We start from the raw sequence: 18486 nt of genomic DNA, 5'->3' as shown, positions 1-18486 counted from the left end.
CCAGACATGAAGATAGTTTGTTTATAGCCGGGGGATAAGCCCCTCATTGTTTCTACAAGACTTTTAGGAGTGTAGTGTTAGGCTAGGTTCGCACACTGCGTCTTTTTGACGCTGCGTTTTTGTGCGTTTTTGGCCGCTAAAAACGCACCTGCGTCGAAAAAACGCATTAAACGCATGCGTTTTTGCCGCGATTTGGTGCATTTTTGGCTGCGTTTTGCTGCGTTTTTCAAATGCATTGCATGGGCGGAAAACGCAGAAAAACGCAGGAAAGAACTGACATGTCCTTTTTTTTTTTTTTTTAACTCAAAAACGTAGGTAAAAAAACAGATGTGTGCGGACAGCAAAAATGAAAACTCATAGACTTTGCTGGGGAAGCAAAGTCCTGCAGTTTTGAGGCCAAAAACGCACCCGAAAAACACCGCGAAAAACGCACTGTGCGCACATAGCCTTACAGTTCTTGTTGACTCATGTAATTGCCTTGCCCAGTGAAGGTCTGATACCCAGACAAATCAATTATGCGATCCTCCCATTGTATACGGCTTGAAATCTAGCCAATAAGAGCCCACCAATCGTGAAGACCCCAATGGTCTGAATGGAGAGCTCAGGGGTATAAGAAGGAGGTCTCTACATTGCCAGGGTAGACTCTTGCTACATGATACCAATCTAGGATCTGCGGATCCGATTGGCAAGCCATAACCGAACCTGGATTATTATACTACATGGACTTTAGCATCGAATGCAAGGATTCGGCTGAGATATCAAGGACTACCTAAGGAAGGAATCCAGCTTGGGACAATCCAGTCACCAGACTACAGGCTTTGCGGTTCTTAGCCAGCTTCCTAATTCTGGCGTTATTCCATTCTCGGTGGGTGCCCGCCGAAAGCGGGGTGCTGCTGGATTGGAGTAAGTAGCCCTGGAAGCTCTGAGGCACGGACATTCTAACCCCTGGTGAGCCAGCGGAATGGGGAGAAACTGTTGCCGGTTACATTCTGTGGTTTTGCTGGTTATGTGCTATGTGCCGCTAATTGTTTGGGGATCCAATAAAGTCTTAATATTGTGATTCCCGCACCCTGTGTTGTCTGAGTAGTGTTCCGCCCACGGTTAAGGAGGTCGGGCGTTCAGTTGTGATGAGCCCTGGGCCATGCTGTCTTTCTAAAGGCGGCCGGATCAGCGGACGAGAGCACCCGCTGACCCCCGTGTCTCCACAGGAGAGCACCCGCTGACCCCCGTGTCTCCACAGGAGAGCACCCACTGACCCCCGTGTCTCTACAGGAGAGCGCCCGCTGACCCCCGTGTCTCTACAGGAGAGCGCCCGCTGACCCCCGTGTCTCCACAGGAGAGCGCCCGCTGACCCCCGTGTCTCCACAGGAGAGCGCCCGCTGACCCCCGTGTCTCCACAGGAGAGCGCCCGCTGACCCCCGTGTCTCCACAGGAGAGCGCCCGCTGACCCCCGTGTCTCCACAGGAGAGCGCCCGCTGACCCCCGTGTCTCCACAGGAGAGCGCCCGCTGACCCCCGTGTCTCCACAGGAGAGCGCCCGCTGACCCCCGTGTCTCCACAGGAGAGCGCCCGCTGACCCCCGTGTCTCCACAGGAGAGCGCCCGCTGACCCCCGTGTCTCCTTAGACAACACTCTGGAAAGTTGTATTTTCTTTGTCGCTCCATTGGGAGACCCAGACAATTGGGTGTATAGGCTATGCCTCCGGAGGCCACACAAAGTATTACACTAAAAGTGTAAAGCCCCTCCCCTTCTGCCTATACACCCCCCGTGCTCTCACGGGCTCCTCAGTTTTCATGCTTTGTGCGAAGGAGGCAGACATCCACGCATAGCTCCACAGCTTAGTCAGCAGCAGCTGCTGACTATGTCGGATGGAAGAAAAGAGGGCCCATAACAGGGCCCCCAGCATGCTCCCTTCTCACCCCACTCTTGTCGGCGGTGTTGTTAAGGTTGAGGTATCCATTGCGGGTACGGAGGCTGGAGCCCACATGCTGTTTTCCTTCCCCATCCCCTTTAGGGCTCTGGGTGAAGTGGGATCCTAATCGGTCTCCAGGCACTGAGACCGTGCTCCATCCACAGTTCCTGGGGACTCTGCTGGACAAGGAGCCGAGTATCGTCAGGGACAAGGCCCTGCTACTTTGAGGTACTCTGTGTCCCCGTGGGGACCGCGCACAGAAACACTCCAGCATTGCTGGGTGTGTTAGTGCACCGGGGACCGCAGCGCTGACCGCGCTTGTGCCATCACACACTGCAGCGTGGCTGGGTGTGTTAGTTTATTGGGGACTACCGCGCTGACCGCGCGCTGCCATTTCACATTGCAGCGCGGCTGGGAATGTTAGTACGCCGGGGACTACCGCGCCGACCGCGCTTATACGCCGGCCGCGCTTATAACTTTAGTCCCCGGCTTTTGCGGCCTAGTCTCACTCTTTTCCCGCCCCCAGGCCTGCCAGTCAGGGGAAGGGCGGGACGCTGTACAGGACGTCAGCACTGAGGGCTGGAACATGCTTTGCATACTCCACCCCCCTCACTGTGCACAGTGGGGCACCAGTTTCCCGCACTTTATAGGGCACGCCCACGGCCCCCTCCTCTCCTCAGGACGCCGGCAGCCATTCCTGTCAGCTCTTCTGACGCTGGAGAGGGGAGACAAGCTCTGGGAGACCCAGGCTGGGATTCTGGTGACCACACAACCGCTTTGAGCGGGCGGTAAGCAGCGCCTGAGGTGCTGGCCCCACTAGTGCAGAAGTGTACTTATAGATTATATGATTATAGGCTATACTTTACACTGTATGGTGCACGGTTGATTTTGGCTATATACCCTCCTGGATTGCTCAGAGGAGACAACAGCATGTCGTCCGCAAAAAGCAAGGGTGCCAAAGCACAGGCTTACTATGCTGCTTGCGCCGCATGTACGGCTATACTACCGGCAGGTTCCACTGACCCTCATTGTGTGCAATGCTCGGCCCCTGTGGCACTTACTCAGCCGGAGCCTCTGCTAAGGGTGGCCCAGGGGGAACCACCTGCTAACACTGTCCAGGTGACAGGGACGGAGTTTGCAGTTTTTACTGATAGACTTTCTGAGACTATGGCTAAGATACTAGAAGCCTTGCAGTCCAGACCGGTATCTCAGACCATGGGCACTGCGGAATCATTGCTCCCTGGTCCCCCTCAGTTGAAACAACAATGTCCTCCCGGGGTGTCTCATAGATCCCAGGGTGAGGTCTCTGACACGGACCGCAGCCCCAGACCGCTTAAGCGAGCTCGCTGGGAAATTCCCTCGACATCATCACATTGTTCAGGGTCTCAGCGGGAGGACTCTCTGTATGATGAAGCGGAGGTAGCTGATCAGGATTCTGATCCTGAGGCCGCTCTCAACCTTGATACTCCTGATGGGGACGCCATAGTGAATGATCTTATCGCGTCCATCAATCAAATGTTGGATATTTCTCCCTCAGCTCCTCCAGTAGAGGAGTCAGCTTCTCAGCAGGAGAAATTCCGTTTCAGGTTTCCCAAGCGTACAACGAGTATGTTTCTGGACCACTCTGACTTCAGAGAGGCAGTCCAGAAACACCGAGCTTGTCCAGATAAGCGTTTTTCCAAGCGCCTTAAGGATACACGTTATCCCTTCCCCCCTGACGTGGTCAAGGGCTGGACTCAGTGTCCCAAGGTGGATCCTCCAATCTCCAGACTGGCGGCTAGATCCATAGTTGCAGTTGAAGATGGGGCTTCACTCAAGGATGCCACTGACAGACAGATGGAGCTCTGGTTGAAATCCATCTATGAAGCTATCGGCGCGTCTTTTGCTCCAGCATTCGCAGCCGTATGGGCACTCCAAGCTATCTCAGCGGGTCAAGCGCAAATTGACGCACTCACACGTAAGTCTGCGCCGCAAGTGGCGTCCATAACCTCTCAAACGTCGGCATTTGCGTCCTACGCTATTAATGCTGTCCTGGACTCTGCGAGCCGTACGGCGGTAGCATCCGCCAATTCGGTGGCAATACGCAGGGCCTTGTGGCTACGGGAATGGAAGGCAGATTCGGCTTCCAAAAAGTGCTTAACCAGTTTGCCATTTTCTGGCGACCGTTTGTTTGGTGAGAGATTGGATGAAATCATCAAACAATCCAAGGGAAAGGAAACATCCTTACCCCAGGCCAAACCAAACATACCCCAACAGAGGAGGGGACAGTCGAGGTTTCGGTCCTTTCGGGGTGCGGGCAGGTCCCAATTCTCCTCGTCCAAAAGGCCTCAGAAGGATCAGAGGAACTCCGATTCATGGCGGTCTAAGTCACGCCCTAAAAAGACCGCCGGAGGTGCCGCTACCAAGGCGGCTTCCTCATGACTTACGACCTCCTCACACCGCATCCTCGGTCGGTGGCAGGCTCTCCCGCTTTTGCGACACCTGGCTGCCACAGGTAAAAGACCGTTGGGTGAGAGACATTCTGTCTCACGGTTACAGGATAGAGTTCAGCTCTCGTCCTCCGACTCGATTCTTCAGAACATCTCCGCCTCCCAAGCGAGCCGATGCTCTTCTGCAGGCGGTGGGCACTCTGAAGGCAGAAGGAGTGGTGGTCCCGGTTCCTCTTCAGCAACAGGGTCACGGTTTTTACTCCAACCTGTTTGTGGTTCCAAAGAAGGACGGGTCTTTCCGTCCTGTCCTGGACCTAAAACTGCTCAACAAACACGTAAAGACCAGGCGGTTCCGGATGGAATCCCCCCGCTCCGTCATCGCCTCAATGTCCCAGGGAGATTTCCTTGCATCGATCGATATCAAAGATGCTTATCTCCACGTACCGATTGCTCCAGAGCATCAGCGCTTCCTGCGCTTCGCCATAGGAGACGAACACCTTCAGTTCGCGGCACTGCCGTTCGGCCTGGCGACAGCCCCACGGGTTTTCACCAAGGTCATGGCTACAGTAGTTGCGGTCCTCCACTCTCAGGGTCACTCGGTGATCCCTTACTTAGACGATCTGCTGGTCAAGGCACCCTCTCAAGAGGCATGCCAACACAGTCTCAACGCTACTCTGGAGACTCTCCAGAGTTTCGGGTGGATCATCAATTTTCCAAAGTCAAATCTGACACCGTCCCAATCGCTGACATATCTTGGCATGGAGTTTCATACCCTCTCAGCGATGGTGATGCTCCCGCTGAACAAACAGCGGTCACTGCAGACAGGGTTGCAATCTCTCCTTCAAGGTCAGTCACACCCCTTGAGGCGCCTCATGCACTTCCTGGGGAAGATGGTAGCAGCAATGGAGGCAGTCCCGTTCGCGCAGTTTCACCTGCGTCCTCTTCAATGGGACATCCTACGCAAATGGGACAGGAAGTCGACGTCCCTCGACAGGAACGTCTCCCTCTCTCAGGCAACCAAAGCTTCCCTTCGGTGGTGGCTTCTTCCCACTTCATTATCGAAGGGGAAATCCTTCCTACCCCCATCCTGGGCGGTGGTCACGACGGACGCGAGTCTGTCAGGGTGGGGAGCAGTCTTTCTCCACCACAGGGCTCAGGGTACGTGGACTCAGCAAGAGTCCTCCCTTCAGATCAATGTTCTGGAGATCAGGGCAGTGTATCTTGCCCTAAAAGCGTTCCAGCAGTGGCTGGAAGGCAAGCAGATCCGAATTCAGTCGGACAACTCCACAGCGGTGGCTTACATCAACCACCAAGGCGGAACACGCAGTCGGCAAGCCTTCCAGGAAGTCCGGCGGATTTTGATGTGGGTGGAAGCCACGGCCTCCACCATCTCCGCAGTTCACATCCCGGGCGTAGAAAACTGGGAAGCAGACTTTCTCAGTCGCCAGGGCATGGACGCAGGGGAATGGTCCCTTCACCCGGACGTGTTTCAGGAGATCTGTTGCCGCTGGGGGATGCCGGACGTCGACCTAATGGCGTCCCGGCACAACAACAAGGTCACGGCATTCATGGCACGATCTCACGATCACAGAGCTCTGGCGGCAGACGCCTTAGTTCAGGATTGGTCGCAGTTTCAACTCCCTTATGTGTTTCCTCCTCTGGCACTGTTGCCCAGAGTATTACGCAAGATCAGGGCCGACTGCCGCCGCGCCATCCTCGTCGCTCCAGAACAGGACGTGGAAAATATTCCTGTCGTGGTGCTCTGCTCAGGGTTTTTCCCCCTGGCCATTTGCCTTGCCCATTTTTCTGTCATTCCTTCAATCCGGATTGGAAAAGGGTTTGTCGCTCGGCTCCCTTAAGGGACAAGTCTCTGCGCTCTCTGTGTTTTTTCAGAAGCGCCTAGCCAGACTTCCACAGGTACGCACGTTCCTGCAGGGGGTTTGTCACATCGTCCCTCCTTACAAGCGTCCGTTAGAACCCTGGGATCTGAACAGGGTGCTGATGGTTCTTCAGAAACCACCGTTCGAGCCAATGAGGGATATCTCTCTCTCACGCCTTTCGCAGAAAGTGGCTTTCCTAGTATCAGTCACTTCACTACGGAGAGTGTCGGAGCTAGCAGCGTTGTCATGCAAAGCCCCTTTCCTGGTGTTTCACCAGGACAAGGTGGTTCTGCGTCCGGTTCCGGAATTTCTCCCTAAGGTGGTATCCTCCTTTCATCTCAATCAGGATATCTCCTTACCCTCTTTTTGTCCTCATCCAATTCACCAATGTGAAAAGGATTTGCACTTGTTAGATCTGGTGAGAGCACTCAGATTCTACATTTCTCGTACGGCGCCCCTGCGCCGTTCGGATGCACTCTTTGTCCTTGTCGCTGGCCAGCGTAAAGGGACACAAGCTTCCAAATCAACCCTGGCTCGGTGGATCAAGGAACCAATTCTCGAAGCTTATCGTTCCTCGGGGCTTCCGGTTCCCTCAGGGCTGAAGGCCCATTCTACCAGGGCCGTGGGAGCGTCCTGGGCCTTGCGGCACCAGGCTACGGCTCAGCAGGTGTGTCAGGCAGCTACCTGGTCGAGCCTGCACACTTTCACGAAACACTATCAGGTGCATACCTATGCTTCGGCAGATGCCAGCCTAGGTAGGCGAGTCCTTCAGGCGGCGGTTGTCCACCTGTAGGACGGAGCCGTTACGGCTCTATTAAGAGGTATTATTTACCCGCCCAGGGACTGCTTTTGGACGTCCCAATTGTCTGGGTCTCCCAATGGAGCAACAAAGAAGAAGGGAATTTTGTTTACTTACCGTAAATTCCTTTTCTTCTAGCTCCAATTGGGAGACCCAGCGCCCGCCCCTGTTTTTTTGTGTACACATGTTGTTCATGTTGAATGGTTTCAGTTCTCCGATATTCCTTCGGATTGAATTTACTTTAAACCAGTTTATAATTTTTTCCTCCTTGCTTTTGCACCAAAACTGAGGAGCCCGTGAGAGCACGGGGGGTGTATAGTCAGAAGGGGAGGGGCTTTACACTTTTAGTGTAATACTTTGTGTGGCCTCCGGAGGCATAGCCTATACACCCAATTGTCTGGGTCTCCCAATTGGAGCTAGAAGAAAAGGAATTTACGGTAAGTAAACAAAATTCCCTTCATTGCTTTTGAAATATTATCATTTCTCCTTCCTGCAGGAAGCCAATTGTTTGCGGGATTTCTTCTCTCGGCATCGACCATACTGCCATCCTGGGGGATACCATCGAAAAGATTGCCTGGCAGAAAGGAGGCATCTTCAAGGTTTGGAGAATAGACTTAATTTGCGCCATTTCCTATTCTAACATGAAACTTTTCATAAATAGGTTGTATATATTGCAGATATGGGCTGTAATGGCTAAAACTAATGCTAAGGCATTGCAGTGGTAATTGGGCAACATCTCTAGTTCAGTATTTGGGTGCTCTTAACGAGCTGTTGGACGCTCGGATGGGCGCGATCCAAATACTGAAAATAATAGAAGTCAATTCGAAACTATAGCATTTTTCGAGAAGATTGTCTGTCTGGAAAAAATACTTGAGTTCCTCATTGACTTCCATTATACTCGGGTGCTGAGTTGTGCCCATCCGACTGCTCGTTGAGAGCACCCAAATACCAAACTATTCGCTCATCACTAGTCATCTCTCATGCTACCAGTTTTTGGCAATAAATGTGATCAATGGGGTCACCCCCGTCACTCAAAATGTAGTGGCTATCTGCAGTTTTGGGCATAACTTTATCTACATGGATAGCAGTTAAGAGACTGGGGGGGTCCTCAGGGTTCATCTCCTGCAGACCAATCATTGATGAGTTATGGCATTACCACCTTACTCCACACCTAAAGTACCAGAGTTTGCATCCTTCTGATTTATTCCCTCTCTCAGCCAGGTGTTCCAGCATTTACTGTTCCCCAACCTGCAAGCCCCCTGGAGGTGCTCAGAAACCGAGCCCAGGAAATTGGGGTCAGTGTATACCTTACTCTAGCTCCTTTCTCTCCCTTGTCTTTTCTGTTTTTTAACTCATGGGTGCTTTGTTCTAGTGCCCCCTGTATATGTGCCCAGACTTGGCAGAGTACGAGGAGGATGGCGTCTCGCTTCATGTTGGTTTGGCTGGAGATCATCAAAGAAGCAATGCCTCCCTGGCGCTGCAGTTGGCACAAACATGGCTCCATCGGCAAGGCTGTCAAGGTACAGTATTGTAGCGGTAATTAGAGGTCATCTGTCATGCTACCAGTTAGTTAATTATGGGCAATAAATGTGTGATCGTATATAGCTGATCGATATTTACACAACTATACTGTCGTATTTGATTTTCACTTTACAGGTTTTGGACAAATCAAAAATCTAAACCAGCAACTTCCTAAAGCAAAGTGGCCTCTACCTCTGGCATCGGTTTTCCGACCTTCTCTTCCAATGGTACAAGGTAAGATTTGCTACCTTTTTTTAAAGGGAACCTGTCACCACTTTTTTGGCCTATAAGCTGCGGCCACCACCAGTGGGATCTTACTTACAACATTCTAACGTGCTGTATATAAGAAGCCAGTAGTCACAAGGGCGTTAGTTCCCTTGGCTAGTCGGCCCTCTTAGCATATAAGCACGCCCCTGTGGGCGTAATGAATGCGCAGCGCTACAGGCATGGTCGCTCTCACCTCTTCTGCCACTGCTTTTTTCGGCTCAGTGCGCACAATCAGAACCTCCTTGTACTTCCGGTCATGCGCACTACACCAGTTCGAAGCCATGACGCGTACACCCGGCTTCATAGTGCACATGACTGGAAGTCTGGGACTTCTGATCATGTGCGTTGAACCGAAATCCACTGTCGGGTGCAATGGCAGCAGAGGTGAGCGCGACCATCCTCTGATGCTGCGCATTCATTAGCATGTTAGTACGCCCACAGAGGCATGCTTACATGCTAAGGGGGCCAACTAGCCAAGGGAACCAACGCCCTTGTGACTAGTCGCTGGCCTCATTGGCATATTATAAAGGATCTTTAGAAATACTTTTTCTAAAGATCTCTTTATGTTACTGGATACAGGAACGATTGGGCAGGGATAAGTAATATGCATGCAGAACTGCTCGTGGTTCTGGGTGCATATTGCACCTGACAGGTTCCCTTTTATGTGCACCCTTGGTGTGGCCAAAAATGTAAGTGCACTTTCCCACCTGCTTGTTTCCCATCTCTCTGCATCCTCCGCTCTTTTCTTCATTGACAACTCTGGCTTCATAGAGCCAGAGAAGAAGAGGGGTAACGGAAAACAAGCAGATGGGAAGGTGCACTTCAATGTGTGGCCACCCCAAGTGTGCACCGAGCGCCTGTGCTTGCATTTAAGTCTATGGCAATTGAGTCACGTGGGACCTGAAAGCGGTGACCGAAGCATTTGTGACTATATAGTGGTCTTGGTAGATTGCAATGTGACACCATAGGAAACCAAGAGCTTCATTCTGGCAATGAGACATGTCATGTGGCCTTGGCCCAATTAATATCTTACCCCACAGAAAAAAAATGTAAACCTGTTTTCTCTCTCGCCTTATTGGGGGACACAACACATGGTCATGTGTCCCCCAATGAAGGCTCATAGAAAAAGATTTTTGTCGCTCCATTGGGAGACCCAGACAATTGGGTGTATAGGCTATGCCTCCGGAGGCCGCACAAAGTATTACACTAAAAGTGTAAAGCCCCTCCCCTTCTGCCTATACACCCCCCGTGCTCCCACGGGCTCCTCAGTTTTTTGCTTTGTGCGAAGGAGGTCAGACACGCACGCACAGCTCCACAGATTGGTCAGCAGCAGCTGCTGACTATATCGGATGGAAGAAAAGTGGGCCCATATAGGGCCCCCAGCATGCTCCCTTCTCACCCCACTCTTGTCGGCGGTGTAGTTAAGGTTGAGGTATCCATTGCGGGTACGGAGGCTGGAGCCCACATGCTGCTTTCCTTCCCCATCCCCCTCAGGGCTCTGGTGAAGTGGGATCCTATCGGTCTCCAGGCACTGAGACCGTGCTTCATCCACAACTCCTGGGAGACTGCTGGATAGGAGCCGGGTATCGTTCAGGGACATGGCCCTGCTACTTGGAGGTACTCTGTGTCCCCTTGGGGACCGCGCACAGCAACACTCCAGCATTGCTGGGTGTGCTAGTGCACCGGGGACCGCGGCGCTGACCGGGTTAATATGTGCCATTACACACTCAGCGCTGCTGAGTGTGTTTATGTATAGGGACTGCCGCACTAACCGCCGCTGCCAGGGAAACACTGCGGCGCGGCTGGGACTTGTAGTGCGCCGGGGACTTTCGCGCCGGCCGCGCTTTTACGGCGGCCGCGTTTATTACTAGAGTCCCCGGCTTTTTGCGGCCTAGTTTCCTTTCCTCCCGCCCACAGCCCTGACAGGCAGGGGAAGGGCGGGACGCTGCACAGAACGAGCAGCACTGAGGGCTGGAGCATGCTTTGCATACTCCACTCCCCTCACTGTGCACAGTGCAGGCACCAGCTCCCGCACTTTCTGAGCCACGCCCACGGCTCCCACCTCTCCTCAGGACGCCGGCAGCCATTCCTGTCAGCTCCTTGGACGCTACAGAGGGGGACAAAGTCTGGGAGACTCAGGCAGGGACTCTGGTGGCCTCACAACCGCTTTAAGCGGGTGGTAAGCAGCACCTGTGGTGCTAGCCCCATTGTGCAGTAGTGTAACATTATATGTTTATGGTATACATATTTTACACTGTATGGTGCACAGTTTCTGGCTATATACCCTATTGTGTTACTCAGGGAAGATAATAGCATGGCGCCCACGAAAGGCAGGGGTGCCAAAACACAGGCTTATTATGCTGCCTGCGCCGCATGTATGACCCCGCTACCGGCAGGTTCCACTGACCCTCATTGTGTGCACTGTTCGGCCCCTGTGGCACTTACTCAGCTAGAGCCTCTGCTAAGGGGGGGCCCAGGGGGAGCCACCTGCTGACACTGTTCAGGTGACAGGGACGGAGTTTGCAAAACTCTCTGAGACTATGGCTAAGATACTAGAAGCCTTGCAGTCCAGGCCGGTATCTCAGCACAGGGACTCTGTTGAATCTTTGTCCCCTGGCCCACCTCAGTTGGACCAACAATGTCCTCCTGGGGTGTCTCATGGATCCCAGGCTGAGGGTTCTGACACAGACCCCGGCCCCAGACCGACTAAGCGAGCTCGCTTGACAATTCCCTTGACATCCTCATATTGTTCAGGGTCTCAGCGGGGGGAATCTCTAGTTGATGATGCGGACACAGCTGATCAGGATTCTGATCCTGAGGCCGCTCTCAATCTTGATACTCCGGACGGGGACGCCATAGTGAACGACCTTATTGCGTCCATCAATCGTATGTTGGATATTTCTCCCTCAGCTCCTCCGGCGGAGGAGTCGGCTTCACAGCAGGAGAAATTCCGTTTCAGGTTTCCCAAGCGTACACCGAGTATGTTTCTGGACCACTCTGATTTCAGAGAGGCAGTCCAGAATCACCATGCTTGTCCAGATAAGCGTTTTTCTAAGCGCCTTAAGGATACACGTTATCCCTTTCCCCCTGACGTGGTCAAAAGTTGGTCTCAGTGTCCCAAAGTGGATCCTCCAATCTCCAGACTGGCAGCTAGATCCATACTTGCAGTGGAAGACGGGGCTTCACTCAAAGATGCCACTGACAGGCAGATGGAGCTCTGGTTGAAATCCATCTATGAAGCTATCGGCGCTTCTTTTGCCCCAGCATTCGCAGCCGTATGGGCGCTGCAAGCTATCTCAGCAGGTCAAGCGCAAATCGACGCAGCCACACGCACGTCTGCGCCACAGGTGGCGTCCATAACCACACAGACTTCGGCATTTGCGTCTTACGCTATTAATGCTGTTCTGGACTCTGCGAGCCGTACGGCGGTTGCAGCCGCCAATTCGGTGGTACTCCGCAGGGCCTTGTGGCTACGGGAATGGAAGGCAGATTCTGTTTCCAAAAAGCGCTTAACCAGTTTGCCAATTTCTGCCAACCGATTGTTTGGCGAGCGTTTGGATGAAATCATCAAACAATCCAAGGGAAAGGATACATCCTTACCCCAGCCCAAACCGAAAATACCCCAACAGAGGAGGGGGCAGTCGAGTTTTCGGTCCTTTCGGGGCGCGGGCAGGTCCCAATTCTCCTCGTCCACAAGGCCTCAGAAAGATCAAAGGAACTCTGATGCATGGCGGTCTAAGTCACGTCCTAAAAAGGCCACCGGAGGTGCCGCTACCAAAGCGGCTTCCTCATGACTTTCGGCCTCCCCACTCCGCATCTTCGGTCGGTGGCAGGCTCTCCCGCTTTTGCGACACCTGGCTGCCACGGGTAAAAGACCGTTGGGTGAGAGACATTCTGTCTCACGGTTACAAGATAGAGTTCACCTCTCGTCCCCCGACTCGATTCTTCAGGTCATCCCCGCCTCCCGAGCGAGCCGAGGCTCTTCTGCAGGCGCTGGGGACTCTGAAGGCAGAAGGAGTGGTGGTCCCTGTTCCTATTCAGCAACAGGGTCACGGTTTTTACTCCAACTTGTTTGTGGTCCCAAAGAAGGACGGGTCTTTCCGTCCTGTCCTGGACCTGAAACTTCTCAACAAACACGTAAAGACCAGGCGGTTCCGGATGGAATCCCTCCGCTCCGTCATCGCCTCAATGTCCCAAGGAGATTTCCTTGCATCGATCGATATCAAGGATGCATATCTCCACGTACCGATTGCTCCAGAGCACCAGCGCTTCTTGCGCTTCGCCATAGAAAACGAACACCTGCAGTTCGTGGCACTGCCGTTCGGCCTGGCAACAGCCCCACGGGTTTTCACCAAGGTGATGGCTACTGTAGTAGCGGTCCTCCACTCTCAGGGTCACTCGGTGATCCCGTACTTGGACGATCTGTTGATCAAGGCACCCTCTCTAGAGGCATGCCAACACAGCCTCGACGCTACCCTGGAGACTCTCCAGAGTTTCGGGTGGATCATCAATTTTCCAAAGTCAAATCTGACACCGGCCCAATCGCTGACATATCTTGGCATGGAGTTTCCTACCCTCTCAGCGATAGTGAAGCTTCCACTGATCAAGCAGCGGTCACTACAGACAGGGGTACAATCTCTCCTTCAAGGCCAGTCACACCCCTTGAGGCGCCTCATGCACTTCCTGGGGAAGATGGTGGCAGCAATGGAGGCAGTTCCGTTCGCGCAGTTTCACCTGCGTCCACTTCAATGGGACATCCTACGCAAATGGGACAGGAAGCCGACGTCCCTCGACAGGAACGTCTCCCTCTCTCAGGCGACCAAAGCTTCCCTTCGGTGGTGGCTTCTTCCCACTTCATTATCGAAGGGGAAATCCTTCCTACCCCCATCCTGGGAGGTGGTCACGACGGACGCGAGTCTGTCAGGGTGGGGAGCGGTTTTTCTCCACCACAGGGCTCAGGGTACGTGGACCCAGCAAGAGTCCTCGCTTCAGATCAATGTTCTGGAAATACGGGCAGTGTATCTTGCCCTGAAGGCGTTCCAGCAGTGGCTGGAAGGCAAGCAGATCAGAATTCAGTCGGACAATTCCACAGCGGTGGCATACATCAATCACCAAGGCGGCACACGCAGTCGGCAAGCCTTCCAGGAAGTCCGGCGGATTTTGATGTGGGTGGAAGCCACGGCCTCCACCATCTCTGCAGTTCACATTCCAGGCGTGGAAAACTGGGAAGCAGACTTTCTCAGTCGCCAGGGCATGGACGCAGGGGAATGGTCCCTTCACCCGGACGTGTTTCAGGAGATCTGTTGCCGCTGGGGGGTGCCGGACGTCGACCTCATGGCGTCCCGGCACAACAACAAGGTACCGGTGTTCATGGCACGGTCTCAAGATCCCAGAGCTCTGGCGGCAGACGCCTTAGTTCAGGATTGGTCGCAGTTTCAGCTCCCTTATGTGTTTCCTCAGCTGGCACTGTTGCCCAGAGTGTTACGCAAGATCAGGGCCGACTGTCGCCGCGTCATCCTCGTCGCTCCAGACTGGCCGAGGCGGTCGTGGTACCCGGATCTGTGGCATCTCACGGTCGGCCAACCGTGGGCACTACCAGACCGACCAGACTTGCTATCTCAAGGGCCGTTTTTCCATCTGAATTCTGCGGCCCTCAACCTGACTGTGTGGCCATTGAGTCCTGGATCCTAGCGTCTTCAGGATTATCTCAAGACGTCATTGCCACTATGAGACAGGCCAGGAAACCAACGTCCGCCAAGATCTACCACAGGACGTGGAAAATTTTCCTGTCGTGGTGCTCTGCTCAGGGTTTTTCTCCCTGGCCTTTTGCCTTGCCCACTTTTCTGTCCTTCCTTCAATCTGGACTGGAAAAGGGTTTGTCGCTCGGCTCCCTTAAGGGACAAGTCTCAGCGCTCTCTGTGTTTTTCCAGAAGCGCCTAGCCAGACTTCCACAGGTACGCACGTTCCTGCAGGGGGTTTGTCACATCGTTCCTCCCTACAAGCGGCCGTTAGAACCCTGGGATCTGAACAGGGTGCTGCTGGTTCTTCAGAAACCACCATTCGAGCCAATGAGAGATATTTCTCTCTCACGCCTTTCGCAGAAAGTGGTTTTTCTAGTAGCAGTCACTTCACTTCGGAGAGTGTCTGAGCTAGCAGCGCTGTCATGCAAAGCCCCTTTCCTGGTTTTTCACCAGGACAAGGTGGTTCTGCGTCCGGTTCCGGAATTTCTCCCTAAGGTGGTATCCCCCTTTCATCTCAATCAGGATATCTCCTTACCTTCTTTTTGTCCTCATCCAGTTCACCAATGTGAAAAGGATTTGCACTTGTTAGATCTGGTGAGAGCACTCAGACTCTACATTTCTCGTACGGCGCCCCTGCGCCGCTCGGATGCACTCTTTGTCCTTGTCGCTGGCCAGCGTAAAGGGTCACAGGCTTCCAAATCAACCTTGGCTCGGTGGATCAAGGAGCCAATTCTCGAAGCCTACCGTTCGGCTGGGCTTCCGGTTCCCTCAGGGCTGAAGGCCCATTCTACCAGAGCCGTGGGCGCGTCCTGGGCTTTGAGGCACCAGGCTACGGCTCAGCAGGTGTGTCAGGCGGCTACCTGGTCGAGCCTGCACACTTTCACGAAACACTATCAGGTGCATACCTATGCTTCGGCGGATGCCAGCCTAGGTAGACGAGTCCTTCAGGCGGCGGTTGCCCACCTGTAGGAAGAGGCCGTTTTACGGCTCTCTTACAAGGTATTATTTTACCCACCCAGGGATTGCTTTTGGACGTCCCAATTGTCTGGGTCTCCCAATGGAGCGACAAAGAAGAAGGGAATTTTGTTTACTTACCGTAAATTCCTTTTCTTCTAGCTCCAATTTGGAGACCCAGCGCCCGCCCCTGTTTTTTTGTGTACACATGTTGTTCATGTTGAATGGTTTCAGTTCTCCGATATTCCTTCGGATTGAAGTTACTTTAAACCAGTTTTTAATTCTTTTCCTCCTTCTTGCTTTTGCACCAAAACTGAGGAGCCCGTGGGAGCACGGGGGGTGTATAGGCAGAAGGGGAGGGGCTTAACACTTTTAAGTGTAATACTTTGTGCGGCCTCCGGAGGCATAGCCTATACACCCAATTGTCTGGGTCTCCCAATTGGAGCTAGAAGAAAAGGAATTTACGGTAAGTAAACAAAATTCCCTTCTTTACGGTGAGTACCCAAAATCTTCCTTTGGCAAATATATTACTAAAGATAAACCGTAATGTGGTGGGTTTTTGTCATGGATCTGCATCAAAATCTGCATTTGTGCAATATGTTAGTTGTTTCGGATTTCACCCTGTACATTCCAAAGGGTTAAATCTGCCGCATCATATGACATGCTACTGGTTTAAAAATCAGCAGAACAATAAATGTTGCCGATTTTTTTTTTTTTTTTTTTTTTTTTTTTTTTTTTGTTATGAAATTTGGTACAATTGCATTCACTTTGCTGCTGATTTTTCCACCAGCAAACCAGATGGCCCGCAGCATATCCGATCCACATGAAATGCCTTTTTATTCAGTCATGGATGGTTTATGCACGTGTTTCTTTGTAGGTTTACAGCACACATTGTGGCTGGGTCGTACCCAGGTACTACAGCGTGGGCCCATATCCTATTACATTGATGGGGCACATACCAGCAGCAGTGTGAAGGCTTGTGTCCGGTGGTTCCAGGAGGTGGCGCTCAATGAGGAAAAATCTGGAGGGTAAGTCTGCTTCTTGGTAATCTAATATAGAAAGCTGAGTGTAAATATGTGTGTATGTCCCTAAAGGAATCTGCACCGCCGCATTGACAATCACGAAATTTTGCACAGACTCCTCATGTGACTCAGGGAACATCATAGACTATATTTTGACGGGAAAATTTAACCCTCTGCTTTACAGTTACTCTCCAAAAACCTGCCTCCATTAAAGTCAATGGAGCTGCAAGCTACAGGTTATTAAGAGCAGCTCTGATTGGTTGCTATGGGAAAAAAGAAATTGTAAGTATAAGAAGCTTATGTGTGAGGTAATAAGATGTCAGTGGGGAGATGGATAGAGAGAGACAGAGGTAAGAGACAGACGGAAAAAGAGAGAGAGACAGACAGTCAAAAGACAGTCAAAGAGAAAGAAAGAGGTAGGGAGAGAGGCAGACCAGGCAGGGAGAGAGGCAGAGACTAGACAGGGAGGGAGACTGAGACAGACACTATCCTGAGTAACACCCAGGTACTACAGCTAGTATTAGTATAAGTCGGATTCATGCTACATAGAGGTTTCTGCAACTTGATAAAATGTTAGGACGCTGTCGTTCACTCTGAATCATACAGTGGTTTTACTCTTTTTGCAGAGGTGCTGTGGTGCGGGTGCTGGTGTTTAATGCCACAGGTGACAGGGATACTGCCGCCCTGTTAAAACTACTGCAGGTGAGTGAGGATATGCATTCATGCACTCGCACAACCAGTCCTGCTACTGATGATTGGTAATGGGGCAAGGGCTACGTTCACATTGATCCCTTGATGATCGTCCGGTGTCTGACCACTAGGATCCGCAATGATTGGCAGAATAAGCCACTTTTCTTCAGCGCTCTATTGGGAGACCCAGACGATTGGGGTATAGCTACTGCCCTCTGGAGGCCACACAAAGCACTACATTAAAAGTGCAAGGCCCCTCCCCCTCTGGCTATACCCCCCCGTGGTATCACGGGTTCTCCAGTTTTAGCTTTGTGTGCGAAGGAGGTCAGACATTCCATGCATAGCTCCACAGATTTTAGTCAGCAGTAGCTGCTGACTATTTCGGATGGAAGAAAAGAGGACACATATAGTGTTCCCAGCATGCTCCCTTCTCACCCCTGGATGGTGTTGTAAGGTTGAGGTACCTATTGCTGGTACAGGGCTGGAGCCTGACATGCTGTTTTCCTTCCACATCCCCTGGTAGGGCTCTGTGGAAGTGGGATCCTGCCGGCCTCTCAGCTCTGACGCCGGGCTCCATCCACAGACCCATTAGAACCTGATGGAGACGGAGCAGGAGTACGATCAGGGACAGGCCCTGCATCATACAGGTACTCTGTGTCCCCGGCAGGCACAGACACACTCCGGGCTGGCTGGGTGTTGTAGTGCGCCGGGGACCGCAACGTGGAGTTGGTGTCCCTACAGATTACTGGGGGACTTTTTGTGTATGGGAACGCAGCGCCGACCCCCTCTGGACCGGGCGGCGCTGCTGTGACTTGTGGTGCGCCGGGGATCCGCCGTCCGCGCTTTTACGGCGGCGGCGGTTATAAATTTAGTCCCCGGCTTTTTGGGCCTAGGACGCCGGCAGCTCCGATTCGTTCCCGCCCCCACCCTGTCAATCAGGGTAGGGGAGAGACGCTGTTCGCTAGCAGCGACGAGGGCTGGAGCCTGATTTACATGCTCCAGCCCTCATACTAAGCACAGAGGGAAGCAGGCTTCCCGCTCTTGGCCAGGAACGCCCAGGGCCCGCCCCCCTTCCTCTCTCGGGATGCCGGCAGCCATTACATGCATGCCTGGCTGGAGGAAGGACGCAAGGCTCTGGGAGACCTGGACTAGGGGCTATCTGGCGACCACACACCCGCTTTTTTAAGCGGGCGGTAAGCGATTTTTCTGTGCTGGTCCCTCTAGTGCCTCACGGTGTATCGATGGACTGTGTAAGATATAGAAAGATTGTAT

General features: G+C 52.8%; 1 protein-coding gene across 1 annotated transcript in view; it reads left to right on the top strand.

The window, feature by feature from the left end:
* The window catches only part of FPGS (folylpolyglutamate synthase), a 60825-nt gene that overhangs the window by 34213 nt on the left and 8126 nt on the right, over nucleotides 1-18486 (top strand). The window contains exons 8-13 of the mRNA XM_075322892.1: nucleotides 7516-7618; nucleotides 8237-8314; nucleotides 8392-8539; nucleotides 8676-8774; nucleotides 16380-16530; nucleotides 17151-17226. Coding sequence (XP_075179007.1) covers nucleotides 7516-7618; nucleotides 8237-8314; nucleotides 8392-8539; nucleotides 8676-8774; nucleotides 16380-16530; nucleotides 17151-17226 — 655 coding nt within the window. The remainder of the gene's footprint in view (nucleotides 1-7515; nucleotides 7619-8236; nucleotides 8315-8391; nucleotides 8540-8675; nucleotides 8775-16379; nucleotides 16531-17150; nucleotides 17227-18486) is intronic.

Source organism: Anomaloglossus baeobatrachus, chromosome 9 (assembly GCF_048569485.1).
Source record: "Anomaloglossus baeobatrachus isolate aAnoBae1 chromosome 9, aAnoBae1.hap1, whole genome shotgun sequence".
Classification (NCBI taxonomy): Eukaryota; Metazoa; Chordata; class Amphibia; order Anura; family Aromobatidae; genus Anomaloglossus; species Anomaloglossus baeobatrachus.
Note: the sequence above shows the minus strand (reverse complement) of the source record. Positions and strands in the feature narration are given on the sequence as shown.